General features: G+C 50.1%; 8 protein-coding genes and 1 non-coding gene across 9 annotated transcripts; 5 read left to right on the forward strand and 4 right to left on the reverse strand.

Moving 5' to 3' along the window:
- Nucleotides 1-1,092: 1,092 nt before the first annotated feature.
- Nucleotides 1,093-1,176, reverse strand: GLRG_13231. Its single transcript has one exon. It is a non-coding gene; the product is annotated as a tRNA-Gln (tRNA).
- A 595-nt stretch (nucleotides 1,177-1,771) lies between these two features.
- GLRG_09429 (uncharacterized protein) lies at nucleotides 1,772-2,999 on the forward strand (the record flags this gene model as incomplete). Its single annotated transcript, XM_008100114.1, has 3 exons — nucleotides 1,772-2,110; nucleotides 2,179-2,700; nucleotides 2,760-2,999. 3 exons carry the CDS (start codon nucleotides 1,772-1,774, stop codon nucleotides 2,997-2,999), a joined length of 1,101 nt encoding a protein of 366 aa, XP_008098305.1.
- A 982-nt stretch (nucleotides 3,000-3,981) lies between these two features.
- GLRG_09430 (acetyltransferase) lies at nucleotides 3,982-4,626 on the reverse strand (the record flags this gene model as incomplete). The annotated part of the gene is made up of 1 exon (XM_008100115.1): nucleotides 3,982-4,626. The coding sequence occupies one exon, from the start codon at nucleotides 4,624-4,626 to the stop codon at nucleotides 3,982-3,984; it is 645 nt and encodes a 214-aa protein (XP_008098306.1).
- Nucleotides 4,627-5,619: 993 nt separating this feature from the next.
- On the reverse strand, nucleotides 5,620-6,498 carry GLRG_09431 (uncharacterized protein; the record flags this gene model as incomplete). The annotated part of the gene is made up of 2 exons (XM_008100116.1): nucleotides 5,620-5,916; nucleotides 6,004-6,498. 2 exons carry the CDS (start codon nucleotides 6,496-6,498, stop codon nucleotides 5,620-5,622), a joined length of 792 nt encoding a protein of 263 aa, XP_008098307.1.
- A 1,156-nt stretch (nucleotides 6,499-7,654) lies between these two features.
- On the forward strand, nucleotides 7,655-8,291 carry GLRG_09432 (uncharacterized protein; the record flags this gene model as incomplete). Its single annotated transcript, XM_008100117.1, has 3 exons — nucleotides 7,655-7,724; nucleotides 7,790-7,932; nucleotides 7,998-8,291. The coding sequence occupies 3 exons, from the start codon at nucleotides 7,655-7,657 to the stop codon at nucleotides 8,289-8,291; spliced, it is 507 nt and encodes a 168-aa protein (XP_008098308.1).
- A 1,281-nt stretch (nucleotides 8,292-9,572) lies between these two features.
- GLRG_09433 (uncharacterized protein) lies at nucleotides 9,573-10,187 on the forward strand (the record flags this gene model as incomplete). The annotated part of the gene is made up of 1 exon (XM_008100118.1): nucleotides 9,573-10,187. The coding sequence occupies one exon, from the start codon at nucleotides 9,573-9,575 to the stop codon at nucleotides 10,185-10,187; it is 615 nt and encodes a 204-aa protein (XP_008098309.1).
- A 1,656-nt stretch (nucleotides 10,188-11,843) lies between these two features.
- GLRG_09434 (uncharacterized protein) lies at nucleotides 11,844-13,006 on the forward strand (the record flags this gene model as incomplete). Its single annotated transcript, XM_008100119.1, has 5 exons — nucleotides 11,844-12,078; nucleotides 12,144-12,272; nucleotides 12,337-12,476; nucleotides 12,573-12,672; nucleotides 12,774-13,006. 5 exons carry the CDS (start codon nucleotides 11,844-11,846, stop codon nucleotides 13,004-13,006), a joined length of 837 nt encoding a protein of 278 aa, XP_008098310.1.
- A 390-nt stretch (nucleotides 13,007-13,396) lies between these two features.
- On the reverse strand, nucleotides 13,397-14,582 carry GLRG_09435 (uncharacterized protein; the record flags this gene model as incomplete). Its single annotated transcript, XM_008100120.1, has 4 exons — nucleotides 13,397-13,692; nucleotides 13,761-13,994; nucleotides 14,056-14,178; nucleotides 14,285-14,582. 4 exons carry the CDS (start codon nucleotides 14,580-14,582, stop codon nucleotides 13,397-13,399), a joined length of 951 nt encoding a protein of 316 aa, XP_008098311.1.
- Nucleotides 14,583-15,674: 1,092 nt separating this feature from the next.
- GLRG_09436 (uncharacterized protein) lies at nucleotides 15,675-16,347 on the forward strand (the record flags this gene model as incomplete). The annotated part of the gene is made up of 3 exons (XM_008100121.1): nucleotides 15,675-15,762; nucleotides 15,835-16,184; nucleotides 16,234-16,347. 3 exons carry the CDS (start codon nucleotides 15,675-15,677, stop codon nucleotides 16,345-16,347), a joined length of 552 nt encoding a protein of 183 aa, XP_008098312.1.
- Between the last annotated feature and the right edge of the window lie 83 nt (nucleotides 16,348-16,430).

Below are 16,430 nucleotides of genomic sequence, written 5' to 3' on the forward strand. Positions count from 1 at the left end.
TGATTCATTCCAAAGCCACGACTCATCAATCCCGGGAAAGGAAGAAGCAGCATGCTCCCGAGTTCCCCACCAATATCATTCCCAGTAGCTCGGGAACTCTCCAAGACGTATCAAAATCGCCCCCCGCCCCCTCTCGGGTATCCGCGTGAACAGTCTCGTTCTGCTTCTTGAAACCCCCATTATTGGTCGTCGGCTTCCGGCAAACGGCTCTGTGGGAGCAAAGTGCTGATTGTCTAGCGGCACTGTTATCCCTTTGAGGTGAACTCCCAAGCGCCGGAGCGCCGGTGCGTTCCCTACCATGGCAGACAAGGTACGCGCAAACGGAACCAATGTCTCGACGTTAGGCTTATTTCTAGAAGAGACGCCAGGGTTATCTCCCTACGCCTCGCGTGGCTTAATGGCCAGGTAAAAGTCAGACGCCTTGGAGCCTTCCAAGTCAAAGGCCGTCTCGCTGTTCTGATCAGAGCCTTAGTCCTCGTCATGACTCAGAAGATTAGCAGAGCCACTGAAATACAGCCGCTTCTTTTTAGGAGATGTGAAGGAAAGATCAATTGAGGTCTTCGATGCTAGGGCAGTGCACATCGGACCCACTAAATACCAAACGTTGAAGCGTCCAAACTTAGACAGCCGGTAGCTGTAGACTTTCAAGTGTAGGAAACCAGAGGAAAACTACAAACCGAGGCCAAAGTTGTATTTGACGTCCGCATTCGTCATGCTCATAGGTTGAAAAAGCTTGTTTAAATAGTCTTTACTTCCCAGGCGGACCGTAGAGTTAGACAGGCGTGGAACCTGAGTCACCATTAGAACAAGCCCTAGAGCCTGCCTGAAAGTCTTTGCGTCTGAACTAAATGCCACTAGGATATCATGACCTAGGCGAGGAGGCAGTGGTATAGAGTCCTAACGCACATATTTTCTCGGTTGAGTTATAAGCGTTAAAGATGCTTGCGACAGCGTCTAGACGTAAATTTTAACAAAACGCACCCAAGCTTAATTCTTGCGGACCAAAGCGTTCACTTACTACGTGGAACCACGGGATGCAAATGAATCATTGACAGTCATAGATAGTAGTAGACAAAGAAAAAGCAAAAATCAAGGTCGTACCCGGGTTCGAACCGGGGTTACCAGAAATTCTGATGCGATCAAAATCTGGAGTGATAACCACTACACTATACAACCTAACGCCCAGTAACCATGTGGATCCAGCTGGTGTGTCTGGCGGAGAATGAAATTCCACCTATCAAGGGTAGTCCGAGCAAAAGCTAATGATCCCTTAACCCGCCAATTGACACGGCTGATCTCAATAGCACTGGCGATGGGATATTCGCCTCGCCAAACAGTAAGTAATCTCCACAGGGTAACAATTTTGACTTTTGCCAACTGTTCTCCTCTAGAATAGGCTACATTAACTAGCTCTCTTGGCATTCATCTTAATAGAAGACTTTACAATAAGTAGCGGCTTCAAAACTGCCAGCTTGGCACATTCCTGATTTAGCGGGCAGCGCTGGCTGGATGTCCAATTGGATACTACTTGATCAGGTTTCTGCTACCTGATTTCTCTCCGCGCGTTCCGGAACGACACGATGAGGGCGTCCGACTTCCTTTCATCACACGAAAATAACATATTATTAAGGATCAAGGGCTACAATGACATTGTATATAACATGGCAAAAGGAGTATTCTCCCTGCTCCGGTCGAGGGACCCTAGGTAACCTCTCTCTCGAATTCGTCGGCCAAGACTTCAGTCTTTCGCTACATCAACGCCACTCTGATCATGGGTCGCCTTTCCAGTATCGTTGCCTTCACGATAGCCACGCTTGCTGCGTTTGCCCATGCCCAAGATCTGGAAACTTGCCTCGAGTCGGCCGGCCTCATCACGTCTTTCCCCAAGACCAACGCATCATTTCCCGACGATATACGTTCATGGAAACGCCGTATCACCCCAACTACGGCTGGTGTTGCCTGGCCAAGGACCGCTGACGAGATCGCCGCCGCCCTTGCCTGCGCGAGGGAGGCCAAGGTCCTCGCCGCCGCCCGTGATCCAGGCCACTGCTATGGCTCGTACAGCCTGCCCAACGCCGGCCTCACCATTAACATGACCAACTTCCAGGAGGTCAGCCATGACGAGTCGACTGGTCTGCTCACCTATGGTGGCGGTGCTCTTGTTAGCCCTGTCGTCAGCTGCTTTGGAAAACTCACAGCGCCCGGTTCCCCCACGCTCACGCCAACATGGTCGGCCTCGTTGGATCCTCCATCGGTGGCGGGTTCGGCTCGCTGTCCCGCATGCTCGGAACCCCGATGGACTATCTCGAGGGCGCCACGTACATGCTCTTTAACGGCACTGTCGGGAAGACATCCCGCACGGAGAACCCCGATCCCTTCTGGGCTCTTCAGGGTGCCGGCAGCTCATACGGGATCATCTTCAATATGACGATCCAGACCTGGAAGCCAACGTACCAGCAGGCCATCAACTACACCATCACCCTCACTGACAGCTCCCTCGAAACCGGCTTTGATGCCCCCCTTGCCATCCAGGACCACTACCTCGCCGGCCGGTGGCCCGATGAGCTGATCATGCACTGGTCGCTCACAACCCCTCCCTACACCGGCTCTGGCTTCTACTGGGGCAACCCCGACGACTTCGACACGCTTCTCAAGCCCCTCATCGACAAGCTCCCGAGCGTCACCCAGCTCACCCGCACCGTTCAAGACTTTTAGGCGGCCTCACTGAGTTCCCCGCCGACGGCCTCTCCTACTTGCAGAACGGCCTCGAGCCTCTGATTCTCAGGAGGCAGCTGGCGGCTGAGGGTGTGCCTCTGCGCGGCTTTGTCAACTATCGTGACACCGCCCTTACCGTCGACCAATCGAGCGAGCGGTTGTACTGCAAGAGCTACGCCAATGTCCAAAAGATCAAGACTGTGTATGGCCCCAAGGGCATGTTCACCGCTCACCCCCAGAGCATTCCTCTCCTTGGCCAGCAGCCTCCTCCTGCCGTGAACTAAAGTGGGGGTTGCTATTTAGAAGGTTGCCAAGAGTCAATAATTATGTATATTCTAATAACGAAAGAATCTCTTCGAGATCTTTCAGAAAACACAAACATGTTTCACACAATAATTTGTCTTTTAAACGATATGCGTAAGTGTAAGTAGCCGCACATGACACCGAGAGGCTGGTCGCGTCAGTTCTATAATAGCCAAGCTCAACATCACAGTCGCCTTGCTCGAAGCGTAAGAAGCCTGACCTGTTAAGAAGGTTGTCATTAGTTGCCTTCCTTCTAAAAATACCTTCCTTTACCGATACGTTACCTTTGCGAATATGATGCGTCGTGTATGTTGTAAATATGTTTGAGGTGTGTTATATCGCGAGTGAAGCGGTATCTTTGATACGGGAGCGATGGCTGAGTGTCCTTACGAATGGTCTCATAATGGTCTACGTTGTTTCAGTTCTGATGATTCGGCCGCAACATAAGTTTCTGTGCCGCAATCTGTGGACCGTATACTCCCCCTCTGTCAAGAGTAATGAGGCCTGCCTATGGCCTTGAAATTCTGCCCACAGTCATGTGCTGAGGTAGGCGGATGGTGATGAATAGCTTGAGAGTCACCCCAGGGTTGCCGCCCGAGCTATCCAAGATTTGACTGAATGTCCGCCAACCCCTTCGAATTAACCATCAGAAGATTGCAATTCCTCTTTGCAATCGGCGTCGACTCCCATCAACCGATAACTTCCTTTCTAGCTGTCTGGAGTGAACCCAGTACGACCCTAGGACATCCCGATGCGAAAAGAAGACATGTTAGCGAATATCAAGAAGGACAGTCCGTCCGGGAAGAGGGCTCTCTCATATATTCACTATTCCGACACTAGATAATCTAGGTAAGCGAAGTCAAACAAAACCATGAAGATGTTTTGATGAGAACAACAAGCGGTTAAAAACTGTTTTTTCCTTTGGCTGACTACTACGGTTGCTTCTACGCCCGGCCGAAGCGTTCAAATGAGCCATTTCCCATCTTCCTTAAGCTTGTTTACCGACTGGTTCCAATGGCCTGCGTCGAATTTCCACACCCAGACCTCCTGACTGGCGTCGTAGCTGGCTTTATTGCGAGCTTCGAATTCGCCGAGCCCGGCGGTACGCATCAGCGACCTCCATGGCTGGTTGTCGTCGCCCGTCTCGGTCCTAAACAGCTCGCAGCCCAAGTTTGTCCGAGCATGCTCGATCAAGCCCTCGAGTGCCTCAAGGCCGTAGCCTTTGCGCCAGTGCTTGTGGTCTATGCCGATGCCGAGGTCCGTCATGCGCTTCTCCCCTGGCGGCAGGGTCGTCGTCCCGGAAAGGAACTCGGAGGGGTCAACGGACTCAAAGGTGTTGTAACCGCCGTTGCCGATCAACTCATTCGTGTCTCGGAGGAGAATGACGATCCAGCCGTTCTCGCCCTTTCTCGTGAAGTCGGCGAATTTGTCAATACGCGTGCGGAGCCTGTCAATCTTCAGGTCCTTCTCGGGTTCCTGGAATGGGAAGTTGTCGGCATTCGTGAGATAACTCAGATAAGCCTCGGCATCTGACTGGACGGCTGTGCGGATGATCAGCCTTGGAGTGACGATCTCGAGGGGGATTTTTGTCGAGTCTTGAGATGCCATTGTGGTTGTATGCGTCGGGACGGGTTTAATAGTCAGACCTGTTAAGCTCCGTTACTGCGCTTAAGAGGCGATAAGATAACAAGGGTTCCAGCGGTGGTTTCAATTGAGTGATGAGTGAAAAGAAGGCAGGTTTTGGGTAACGGTTAGAGGATCATGAGCACCACTTTATATCTGTTGGAACAGGAGACGGTTTTCCTATCGAGGGGTCCAGCATCCCCTGCCAAGCAGCTTTACTAAGTAAGGTACGGTACGTTGCCAAGACGGTCGCTCTTAACGTCGCGGTTGCCGGTAAAATGCCAGTGCACTTTTGGTCGGCGGCTAGTGTCTAACCCGATCTAGAAGGATTACTACATAGGAGATCGCCCTAACTCTAGGTAGCCCAGACCCTAACCAAGACCCTAACCACTAACCCTACATATCTTTAAAAGCCTACGCAGCTATAGGAGATACATAGGGTTAATGGTTAGGGTCTGGGTTAGGGTCTGGGTTACCTAGAGTTAGGGTGATGGAATATGATTAATTTATCTGTGGCGGTGGTGGCAGTACCTTCCAAAATAGGCTTAAATCACTGGCAGACTACTAAAAGCACACTGGCATTTTACCGGCAACCAACGTCGCAGCCAGTTTTCTTCACCCCAACGTAACCTGGTATGCAACTGTGCTCATCTAGTGGCTTACATACACTGTGAGGTGAGCAATTAGTGGACACCACATGCCGTTGCTTATCCCCTGCTACGTCAGTAATTGAACCCCCAATAACATTTTCTCGTTCAAAACACGCCTTCAGGAACACTTTTGGTTGGCGCAGTTATAAAGGCTAAACTAACACTGGTCTTTATGCTCAGTTGTAATAGGGTTTGTCCATATCTTCGGACTTTCAGACTCTTCAAACTGACTATGTTCTTTAGTCACTAAGGCTCCTTGCTGTTTCCCTAGAGATGTGCTTTTCTTCCCATCTGCACAATGCAGAGCTGACTGAGGGGTCTTTTCTTTCTACTGCCACGTACTGTTGTAAACCTTTTCCTGGTTGATTTGGAAGGCACGCAGAGCTTCGATATTAATACAAGTGTGCTCCAAGCCCCAACCGGTCACAGTTGACGCAATGTGACTATGGTCCTCGGGGTCCTCCAGCGGGGATGCACCCTCGATACCGAATGATGACCCGCAAGAGATGGCTTGTCGGAGATATTCGAAACAATGATCCAGGTGAACTTCCCATGAGGCCTCAGAGTAGCCCGGAGTTGGGGGGGTGACGCCCTTTACTTGCCAGTAGTGGAAGCGAATGATATTCTACACACAGGTCTCGTTAGTAAACAGTTGTGGATTACCCTGACCAAAGGTGCCGTTTGTGCACATCATTCTTGAACGATAACTCACCAGGCAATGCAGCTCATGCAGGACAGTCACGACGTAAAACGCCGGAGGGCCGTTTCCGATCTTGTTTGGGTGCTCAAAAGAAGGATATATGCCCTTGGGTAAGTTGTACTTCTCAGCATCGGGAATATAAAGAGCGTCGTGAGCGGCGACGAGATGATCCCAGTTGCGGTGGGTGGCGTTTGAGGGCCCAATATACCGATCGTCCGGCGCAAACGTCTTTTGGACGCGCTCAAAGACCTCAGGAGGGAGCGGCGTGTTGTGAGGCCTCTCCCAGAGATCACTCTCTGCAGGTGAAGCGGAGGAGGAGGTGGAAGGGAGTGAGGGTGCGAAAACGGGAATCAGCCAGCCAGAGGCAATGAGCAGCAGGGCAACATCCCAGAGCCAGGGTCTCGCTTTTCCGGGCCATTTTGCGGGACGAGGCTCTGGATCCAGGAAAGATTCCAGTTCCGAGTTTGAGCTGTTGCGCTCTGCGTCGTATGTCGTCTCTTTGACCATGGCTAATCTGAAAGACGAAGAAAGGCAAGAGAGGAAGGGAAGAGGATGGGTGGGATAACGCAGATACAGGGCAACAAGAAAAAAAGGTTGAAGAATGTGCCGTGTAAGAGAATCTATCGGAAAGCTGGCGGAAGAAAGTCCTCAACACGCCCAAAGGCAGCGTTGTATGAGTGATAGGCAAATGATTGTGGGCGGCCGCCAGCTATCCACCCTGGCCGGAGCTGTGAATCCGTAGTGACTTCGGATGCCCATGTAAATGCTCTCTAGATACTAGACAGACACAGGTTTAGTGGAGAGATTTCCATTCCTAGAAGCCAGCTTGCTTTAGATAATAACTTTAGAGGGGTAGACACATCAATACAGTAAGATTTTAGGCTCTGCATAGCCGAGCGGTTAGAGACTTACTCGCGGGTGCTTCTCGCACTGTGATGTGACAAGTCATCTTTACTGCCACCCCTAAAGTAGACTAAGATTATATAGAAATAGTACACTTACTACATACCTATTCTAGCAAGTAACTAGGGTTCCTAGGCACTACAACACTAGCCAGAGTTAATCATATTGACTAGATTATAGGGTCGTATTCTAAACTAGTGGAAGTTTGTTGCCTAGCTTCTCTCAAGGTTCATTGGTATTGTACTATATGGCGACAATGTACTGCGTACATGGGGAAGCTCCGCCTATAGAAAACACGGCAGGGAGAAGGGAAGAGGGAAGAGGGAAGAGGGAAGAGGGAAGAGGGAAGAGGGAAGAGGGAAGAGGGAAGAGGGAAGAGGGAAGAGGGAAGAGGGAATGGAGAACACTATGTGATTTCCACCTGGGTCATTTCGAACTCAATCTCCATCTTGCTTCTTCATCGTCTGTGCCTATCTTTTTTTTTCTTTTTGCCGACTATCAAACCACAATGGCACTCCCGCTCGATTGTTTCTATGCTGGCCGCTCGAGCCAGGAGTATCAGGCCGTAGGTGGTTTCGGGCTTCGCAGCAAGTCATGGTCTTGTGCTTCAGTCATCTCTCATCTTGCGATATTGCTGTTGGGAGTTGTGATTGGAGGGTCAGTCCAGAAAGTAGTCATTCGTGACACACGTTCACCACTCGTCAAGATCGCACCGACTCCTGTTCCTACAAACGTCTTCCATCCCCGCCTCCCGACTGTAATGACTCCAGATGAACGCTTTGTAGGATGGAACGACGCGGTCAATCAGAACTGGCTGACCATACTAGAAGGTATGTGAGAACTTAGTATTTGGTACATCTCCGCTGGCCAGAGAATATGCTAAGGACAAACCAAGGATCTGGTGACGGTGTTTGGATCCCAGATGCCGAGGATTACGGTCTGACGGAGGGCTTCGAAGCACCATACAATGGAAAACACCACGGCAACATGACGCGTCAGTTCTACCATATAAGCAATCAACACCAATTGCACTGTCTGGTACGTTATGCTCGCGCTCTCGGCAGAGTCCACTGCTCATCGTGCTAACACACGAAACTACAAAGAACATTGTAAGAATGGCGCATTACCACAGGATTGAGGACTCGGACTGGCTCTCGGATGACGGGAAGCAGCAGGCCGCCTATCACGTCGAGCATTGCGTGGAATACCTCAGACTGACCATCATGTGTGGCGACTCGCTCGTGGTTGAAGCAAACAGTCCACCGGGATCGCCGGCCTCCGAAGTCGCCGATGCTTGGGGAAAGCCGCTAGGTTGGGGAATCACAAAGCAATGCATTAACTGGGGGAATCTGCAGCAGTGGCAACGAGGTCAGCTCGAAGCTTCGAGAAAGGTTTAGGATGCCAGGAAATCTGCCCCAAGGCAGGAGGCAGTCGGCGAGCTCGTCTAAAATTAGATAGTCCGTCACGATTGGATGTAAACATAATTGCTCCCCCCAAATGCTAAGAGCTGTGAGAATGTGCTATCCAACCTCTCTTGGGCAATTCTTTCGTTCAAAAAAACATCAATGAGCGTTCACTGAGTAACATGCATAGCCTTAGGCCGTTGAACCCAAAAACAAGCATCCGTATACACATTGCTTAACCACAGAAACCGAATCGGCAGCTTTTCACTCGCGATGGGACACGGCTATGATGGTGGGGCCCCTAACTGAGATGGAAGTTCGAGTGTTGTCATGAGGCTATGTGAGGTAATATGATACCCGCAATGCCGGTGGGGACATGGTTCGTCGCCAGGTGAGTTCCTAACCAAGGTACGGATACTATGGTATTATAACGGATGGGACGGCATAGAGAAACTAACGCGGCTGGGTACCCCGCACGGGAAAGCATCTGCGTACTACGGTATCGGGCCAAAGTTTAAGCCCATTGTCAAGTACCCGTGGTGCGGCCCACAAATATACCCATCACACGTACCGGTAGTAATATCCCGTTCATGGTAGCATCGGCCTCCCCAGGGCTCATCAAGAGTCTAATACGGCCGTAATACGTGCTGATAAGATTCACTGCCTAGCAGGGGTTGGAGAGGGATTTATTCCATGTAAGAATATAGCCTTCTAGTGGAGCCTCATCCAACGCCCATGGGATCCTCTGTTAATGGAACCCGGATAATCCGAGTGCTTACATTCGTCTCGTGCACGAAGGCGCATGGCGGCCTGAAACCAAACATGGCCTAAGTGACTGCAGATCCCTATCAGAGTACCCACAGGTAAGACGCTGCAAATGTATGAATCGATCATTAGGTGGTGATAGTGCGCCGGCTTGGTGCCGAGGCATGGTCTCCAAGGGCGGCCGACGACGTTCCCATCAGACGTGGCCGGAAGGAGTCTGTGATCGATCAAGTCTTCGTCAGGAAGTTTTACCTTGTATGTTTTGGAGAAGCTACGATCTCGCAGCTTGGAAATTTCACCTATAATAGCTGGCCTCCCGTCCAACCTTCTGCAACACGGTCTTCTAATCATCATCCCGACAGCACGCATTCGTCAGCCTCATCAACTTATTCTATTCCCGCTGAACCAGTCACCTACTGGTAAGTGTCATCTATAATCCTTGGATATTCAAAATCCCCACAGGCGATTTTGATGATAACCAGCAGCACAGCCGCCTACCAGATTTTCAAGATGAAGACCACCTACGCCTATCTCTTGACTACCCTTATGGCGTCTGTTGCCTACTCGGCTCCGACTCCTGTTGCGGAAGCCAACCCCGAGAATGTTGACGCCGGACACTTCCTCGAGAAGGCTTACGTCTGGGGCGGCTACAGGAAGGACGCTGCGGGGGAAGAGGCCGCTGTAGAGAAGCGCGAGGCCAACCCAGAGAATGTTGACGCCGGACACTTCCTCGAGAAGGCTTACGTCTGGGGCGGCTACAGGAAGGACGCTGCGGGGGAAGAGGCCGCTGTAGAGAAGCGCGAGGCCAACCCAGAGAATGTTGACGCCGGACACTTCCTCGAGAAGGCTTACGTCTGGGGCGGCTACAGGAAGGACGCTGCGGGGGAAGAGGCCGCTGTAGAGAAGCGCGAGGCCAACCCAGAGAATGTTGACGCCGGACACTTCCTCGAGAAGGCTTACGTCTGGGGCGGCTACAGGAAGGACGCTGCGGGGGAAGAGGCCGCTGTAGAGAAGCGCGAGGCCAACCCAGAGAATGTTGACGCCGGACACTTCCTCGAGAAGGCTTACGTCTGGGGCGGCTACAGGAAGGACGCTGCGGAGGGAGAGGATGCTGTCGCCGTCTGAAAGCGAGGGGCCTGCAAATAAGGGTAGACTATCTACAAATGATGTATACACATGATTTGCTATTGTAAGTCTCAGACTTGAACGTATCAGTAGAACCATCAAACTGAACGTATAATTAAATCTTCTACAATTTAGTTTTAGGAAATTCTCCCTACTAAGGGGAGTAGAGCGACAGGAAGTGAGGCAGTTTCACTAGAATAGAAAGTCGTCGTTACACATCATAACAATGCTCAGCCGTAGAGCACCATACTTTAATCTAATTCGTCACTAAACGAGTAATGCAGTTGGAAAGGGTTCCTTGATTGGCACCGCCGATATTATTTGACACTTTGGATAAGGACTGATATCACGGACCAAGCACCAGCCACAAGTACTAAAAAACTCAAATTATGCCGCACTAGGCTAAAAACAGGAGGGTACATTATAATTTCAGTTCTACGGAGGTGCGTGTCAAAAGTAGTGATCCAGAATGCCAAGACTAGAAGTAGGGAATCTGGGAGGAAAGACTTCAAGATACCTGGTCTTATCAGACTCTTAAGGGACTCTAGAGTGTTAATAAACTATAGGCTCAATCTCTTAGGGGAGAATAGTTTAATGTCTCAGGGGAGACAAGCACACTTTAGGTATAGTAGGTAGGGAGAAGTATAGTGAGCGTCAGGCTCTCATGTACTTCCTTGTAATGATACTGTTGGCTAAGTGATTCTGCTCAAATTGTCTTGGCATTCTGGATCACTACTTTTGACACGCACCTCGGTATACTATGGTATGATGGGTAAGTTTAAACTCCATAACAGGTAGTGTGGAGTTGTGACCCACGTATGAGAGACTCTCACTGGCCAGAATTATTATGATAGATGTGCAAAAGAACCTCAAAGTACCGTCGCTGAAATAATCAAAACAGCACGGCCACATTTACCTGACGAGGGGGTCAAACTTTGGCCTGATACCATAGTATTACAGAACTCTAAAGATACTAGAGTAGGCTACGTACCGCTAGAAAATATGACTTTCTTATCAGCAGATGTACTAAAACCCTAATTTCCCTATATAAATTGTTACCAGCCTCTAGACTTGGGTAAAATTTTAGAAAAGGACTAATAAGGCAGGTAGCCTACTGTTGCCCACAGTAGGCAACAGTAGGCAGGCGCTAGCAACAGTGGGCAACAGTGGGCAATAGTGGTGTTAGTAGAGCGCAGCTGGCGACAGCTGCTGGCGGGCTCCTGGCAGTACATTCGTTGAATTAACCTTTGACCTTGCATTGAACTCTCAGTACGGCGATATCGCCCTGATATCGGCGCAGCCGACCGATCAGGCCCCCAGTGGGGTACTTACCGATGGCCCAGTAGCCTGAATAGGTAGGCGATTCGAACCAATAATTATGATAAGCTTCTCCACTACGAGGAGGGTGTGTGGAATGAGCCCTGTTATATCCGTACAGATTGTCAGAGCCGTCTCACATCAGCGGCACAAAGGAACCGAGTCTGCCTTGACACATGTTCCATCCGAGCCTTAGTATTGGCACCTTGGGTCTCTCTCTTTCTCTCAATGCCGCGGCGACTTCCTTGGTCGAACTCCTCTCCCAAGAGAACAGAATTGGTGCTGGGAGACTCACTAAAACTTTGTTTGTTCCTCTCCTAGCCGAGCAAGAGCCTTACAATGTGGTTCTCAAAGTCGCCGTACACCGGACTGAAATCTTCAGACAGCGAAGACGAGCTTGGAGTCCCCGAGAAACAGGCACATCGATGTCTCCCATTGAGCCTTGCAAGAGTTCCTTTGCTACTAACAATTGCTGCATCCGGATGGTTTCTATCAGGAATACTCTTCGTCATCCTAATCTTCCAGAATGGTGACGTGGGAAAACACGACTGCTTTGTCGAGACCTCGGTTTACTGTAAGCCTCTTGGACACCAGAGCTAAAAGAATCCGTATGCTAAGGCTCTAGCAACACTTCTGCAGCTCCTCTTGTTGAATACGTCCCACACCGACTTGTAAAGGCCAGAACGAATGGAACACTAGACTATCCATCCAAGTTCCGTGGACGTCCCAGTCAAGAGCTGGATGACAACTGGGATAGCGTCAGCATATGTAAGTTCTCTAGTATCTTAGAAAACCCTTGAAAGCTCGGTCTCCAACACTAATTTGCTGGAAGTTCGACCTTTGGATATTCCTATAAGCGACGAGCAATACTCTAAATTCGGCGCGTCCATCGAGACTGCCGTACGAAGCCAAACCAATCCAGACACTAGCTTCTTTGTTCAGCCTGAATTCTCTCATCAGTTGCACTGTGTAGTAAGTTACTCGCGACTCGGTCTTTCCTCCTAGGTATCTATGGGGAGATAGAATAGCGTTCGGGCACCCAAAGTCACGGCTAACCACGCCAATTAGAACTTGCTTCGAAAGACAACATACTTCAACTTCGACTATTATCGCGATACAGGATTTGACTTCCGAGGTCGCGATGAGCAGATGATTCAAACCCATGTTGGTAGGTTAACCCTTCTGAGGCTTGCGACATAGGAAAGTGTCAAAGCCAACTTTCTATCTATTGCTAAAGGAGCAATGCTGACGAAGAAGTGGAAATTCTAGATCATTGCATAGAGATAATTCGTCAATTCGTCATGTGCCATGCTGACGTCGGCCTGGTCGCGTCGCACTGGATTGCCGAGGCAAATCATCCCTGGCCGGACTTCAACACGAATAAGGTCTGCAGAGACTTTGAAGGAATATTGGATTGGACTCTCAGACATCAAGCTCCGCTGGGAACGGAAATGATCCCCAAGAAACCGCACGGAGCCAAGGCATTGGCCACGCCTCCCTAATGCTGTCCTGCGAGAACGTATAAACTCAAGAGGGCGGACTTGAAGTTTTCGCTGTAGAATAACTGATGGATGGAAATTCAATACACAGTGATCTCAATTACTCTTGGAAAGAAAATAGATGCGAATCAGTATGTAGAAATATGGCGTCGAACATGTTTTGTTAGTCAAAAAAAGCGTATTGCTACATGTATGAGACTTGACACACGAAGGAGAAAGACAATAATGAAACGAACACGAATTTGTATCGTTAACAGCAAGCTTGATCGAAGTACCAATATCTTGGCTGCAATAATGTATGTTCAAGGCTAGTGGAAGGCATTTAGCTAGCAAGGCCTGAACTATATGAAGTTCCGCAACAGGGTGGTTGTCGTGCACGACCCGAGGACTCGCTCAGTGTTCGCACTCCAGGTCTCTGCAGGTAATGGGATCGACGGCCTCGGCCGCGCCTCTGTGGCCAGGTGCTTCCGCATCAGGATCCAAGACCCAAGCAGGCCGTTCGAGGTGCGTGACGAGATGGCTAATGTCGTTCTCGGCCCTCCACTCATTCAGCGCATCCCAGTTCTGGCAGCTGTGCAACGACCTCCACGCCGACTGCGGCCAGTCATGCCCGTGGACCCAGTTGTAGGTGAGCATAGCCGTATCGCCGTGGCATTGTAGGCTCTGTCTTAGTATCTCTACGCAGTGGTCTGAGCCGCGGTATAAAGTATAAGTAAGTGTGGACAGGAGGCACGGTGCTGCTCAGGATGTTACTCACTTGTATGCAAAATGACATCCTCGTCAGTCATGTTTTGAAAATGGTCCCTGTCTCTATAGCGCTTAATATTAAACCAAGTCGAGCGCCTCATGATGTCGACGCAGTGAAGCTGGTGGTTCACTTGGAGCATGCCAAAGAAGCGGCCTTCGGGATCGTTGGGGATTCGCAGCCCGGTGTCCGGGTTCCCGTTGAGCTTGACGAACATTTCGCGGTCCATGGCGAACCACTTCCCATCTGTGATGGGAGATTGTCAGTTGTCCTGTGTAAAATGCAGCGTGCTGTGTCGTCTTCTTACTATCAATCAGGCGGTTCCATTTCTCATCCATCTCGTCACTCGCCCGGCCGATGAACTCGGATTCGTGGGCCCCAATACCCGTGAATCGTCGAAGCTCATACTGTACCGCCTCTTTTGCTGGGGCTACGCGGATACAAGTCAGCGTTTTACAGGCAGAGCCGTACGCAAGGAGAGTTTCTAGAAAAGAAAATCCTGTCTGGTTGAGCGTGGGCGAATCGGGAGACCTTACTCGGGGGAAGAACTTGGGAATCAATCAAGCACGATGACAGCTTCGTATCACGAGAGCCAGCGGCATGCCCAACAAAAGTCCAGGCAATCGTGTTTGCTATCAAGAAGAGAGTGTTGAGTACGATCAGAAGGACCGGCAGCTTCCCCGAAAACCAGGCTTGCGTAGGCCTTTCGGCCGAAGCATGTCTGCCAGCTAATGACAGGAGACCGTCATTCTCGTCGTCTTCTTGCTGGTGCATATGCTTCTCCTCTCCCTCAAGACTATCCTGTGAATAGCGGTTCCCTTTGGAAATAGCCATGCTTGTTTGGATAATTGAGGTCTCAGTTGCGCCAAATGGTCAGGCTTTGTCGGGGATGAGTACACAAGTAGGAGTAACCTGAGCAGAGAACCAGCCTTACATTCAAAAAAAAGCACGGAAAGGAAAGCAAGCGAGCAAGAACAGATTACAACTGACTCTCACGTTTGCTCTAAGAGTGGGACATAACTGCTGATGGCCAGCCATAGTAGCATAGTAGGCAGCTATTCGAAAGGTGCTTAACCCCACCAAGTGGGTAGCTATGTAAGAGGAAAGATGACAGCAGGGGTGTTGTGTCAAAAGTTCTGTACCACACCCCTCCCCCGGCACTATGGGCTTCAGGAATCCTCGCCCGCACACGGCTGCACTAGATCCTAGTGAGGACCCCTGTGAAGGTTCAAAGGTGGCGTAGTTGATGCCTAGATACGAACAGAACTACCGACATTGTATCCGTACATGCACCAAGTCGGGAACGTAAGCTTTCATGTAAGGCTCCAATCACGGATATCTCCCCAACTCACCAGCCCTCCCCTGCAGGTACCTCTACCGTGCAAGCAGACACAGTAAGGGAGTCGCCTTGGAGGGAGCTACATCCCTGCAACAGGGCCCTGCAACCCCTCTCACAGAGCAGCCTTGATCCAACACCCAAAGGCGCAATGCGGATATGTGGTAAAGAAGACGAATTATATTTGTGGGCCTGCTTATCACCACATGTCGTCCGACTTTGGAATGAGATGTAATGGTTTTCCCGACCGGGTAGTAAGAACACAGCCAGTTTTCTGGCCAAACTTCTGTTCTAGATTTCTATCGCAGCTTGCAAACCTCACTCGTATCGTGTCCTACTCCATTGTATCCGGCTTTGGTTAGTTCCCTCTTCCTTTTGAAATTTAACACGGCATGGGACTCTCAGAACCCACCAAAAGAATGCCGTCCTTCCTACAAATGCTGTCAGCCATCAAAATGAATTCCTGGTTTTCGTCCCATCGGTATGTCGGTATTGGGCACGAAAATGAGGAGGGGGGCGAAAAGACACTCTCACGACGACATTGGGCTTGGAAACATGGAAAGATTCATTTCTTCTACGTTATCCTCATCATGTTCGTGGTTGCTATCTTAAGAACTCCTTCTTCCCAACCCCAGCCGTCGCTTTACTGGGAAGAACCCGTGAGGTCAGAGATTCTACGTAAGTGCTACAGTGTCTCTAGAACAGTCAGTGTGAGATTGGCTACTTATCACGCTACTAACATGGCAACAGTAAAGAACAAACCTAGAACGTTCACCCTGGATGTGGACTATGCAATGCCGCCTTCCGAGACTGTCAACGAGGCGTGGTCTTCTCTCTTGCCTAAGCAAGGTGGTTTCTTCAAGCACCCTACCATCTCACCGAGCGAGAGCTGTTTTGCTGTGTTCCACCAGATTCACTGTCTTGATATGCTACGCTTGGCATTGTACGAGCTGCATCCCGACACCAGAAACAGCTCTCATCATGCAGGACATGGTAGCCACAAATACCATAGCACAGCCGCAGAAGCGAATGCTTCTAACGATATCTACCATGTTGGCCACTGCTTTGATCTTCTGCGTCAAACCATCATGTGCCGCCCCGTAAGTCCGGTATTGATTGTGGGGTAACACAACACTAACTTCTGACAAGGACTTGACAGCTGAACCTATCAATCCTGCCCTTGGAGGTGTTACGGGCTTTGGCACTGAGCGTCAATGTATTGATTGGCGAGAGTTGATGGATTGGATGGCTGCCAATGAATAAAGAAGGATCAAGTCAAGAATGAAAAATGAAAATGGGCCATATAGCCTCTCTAGATTTCAAAAATAGGATCACAAACTGTTGGG

Source organism: Colletotrichum graminicola (genome assembly GCF_000149035.1).
Source record: "Colletotrichum graminicola M1.001 genomic scaffold supercont1.48, whole genome shotgun sequence".
Lineage (NCBI taxonomy): Eukaryota > Fungi > Ascomycota > Sordariomycetes > Glomerellales > Glomerellaceae > Colletotrichum > Colletotrichum graminicola.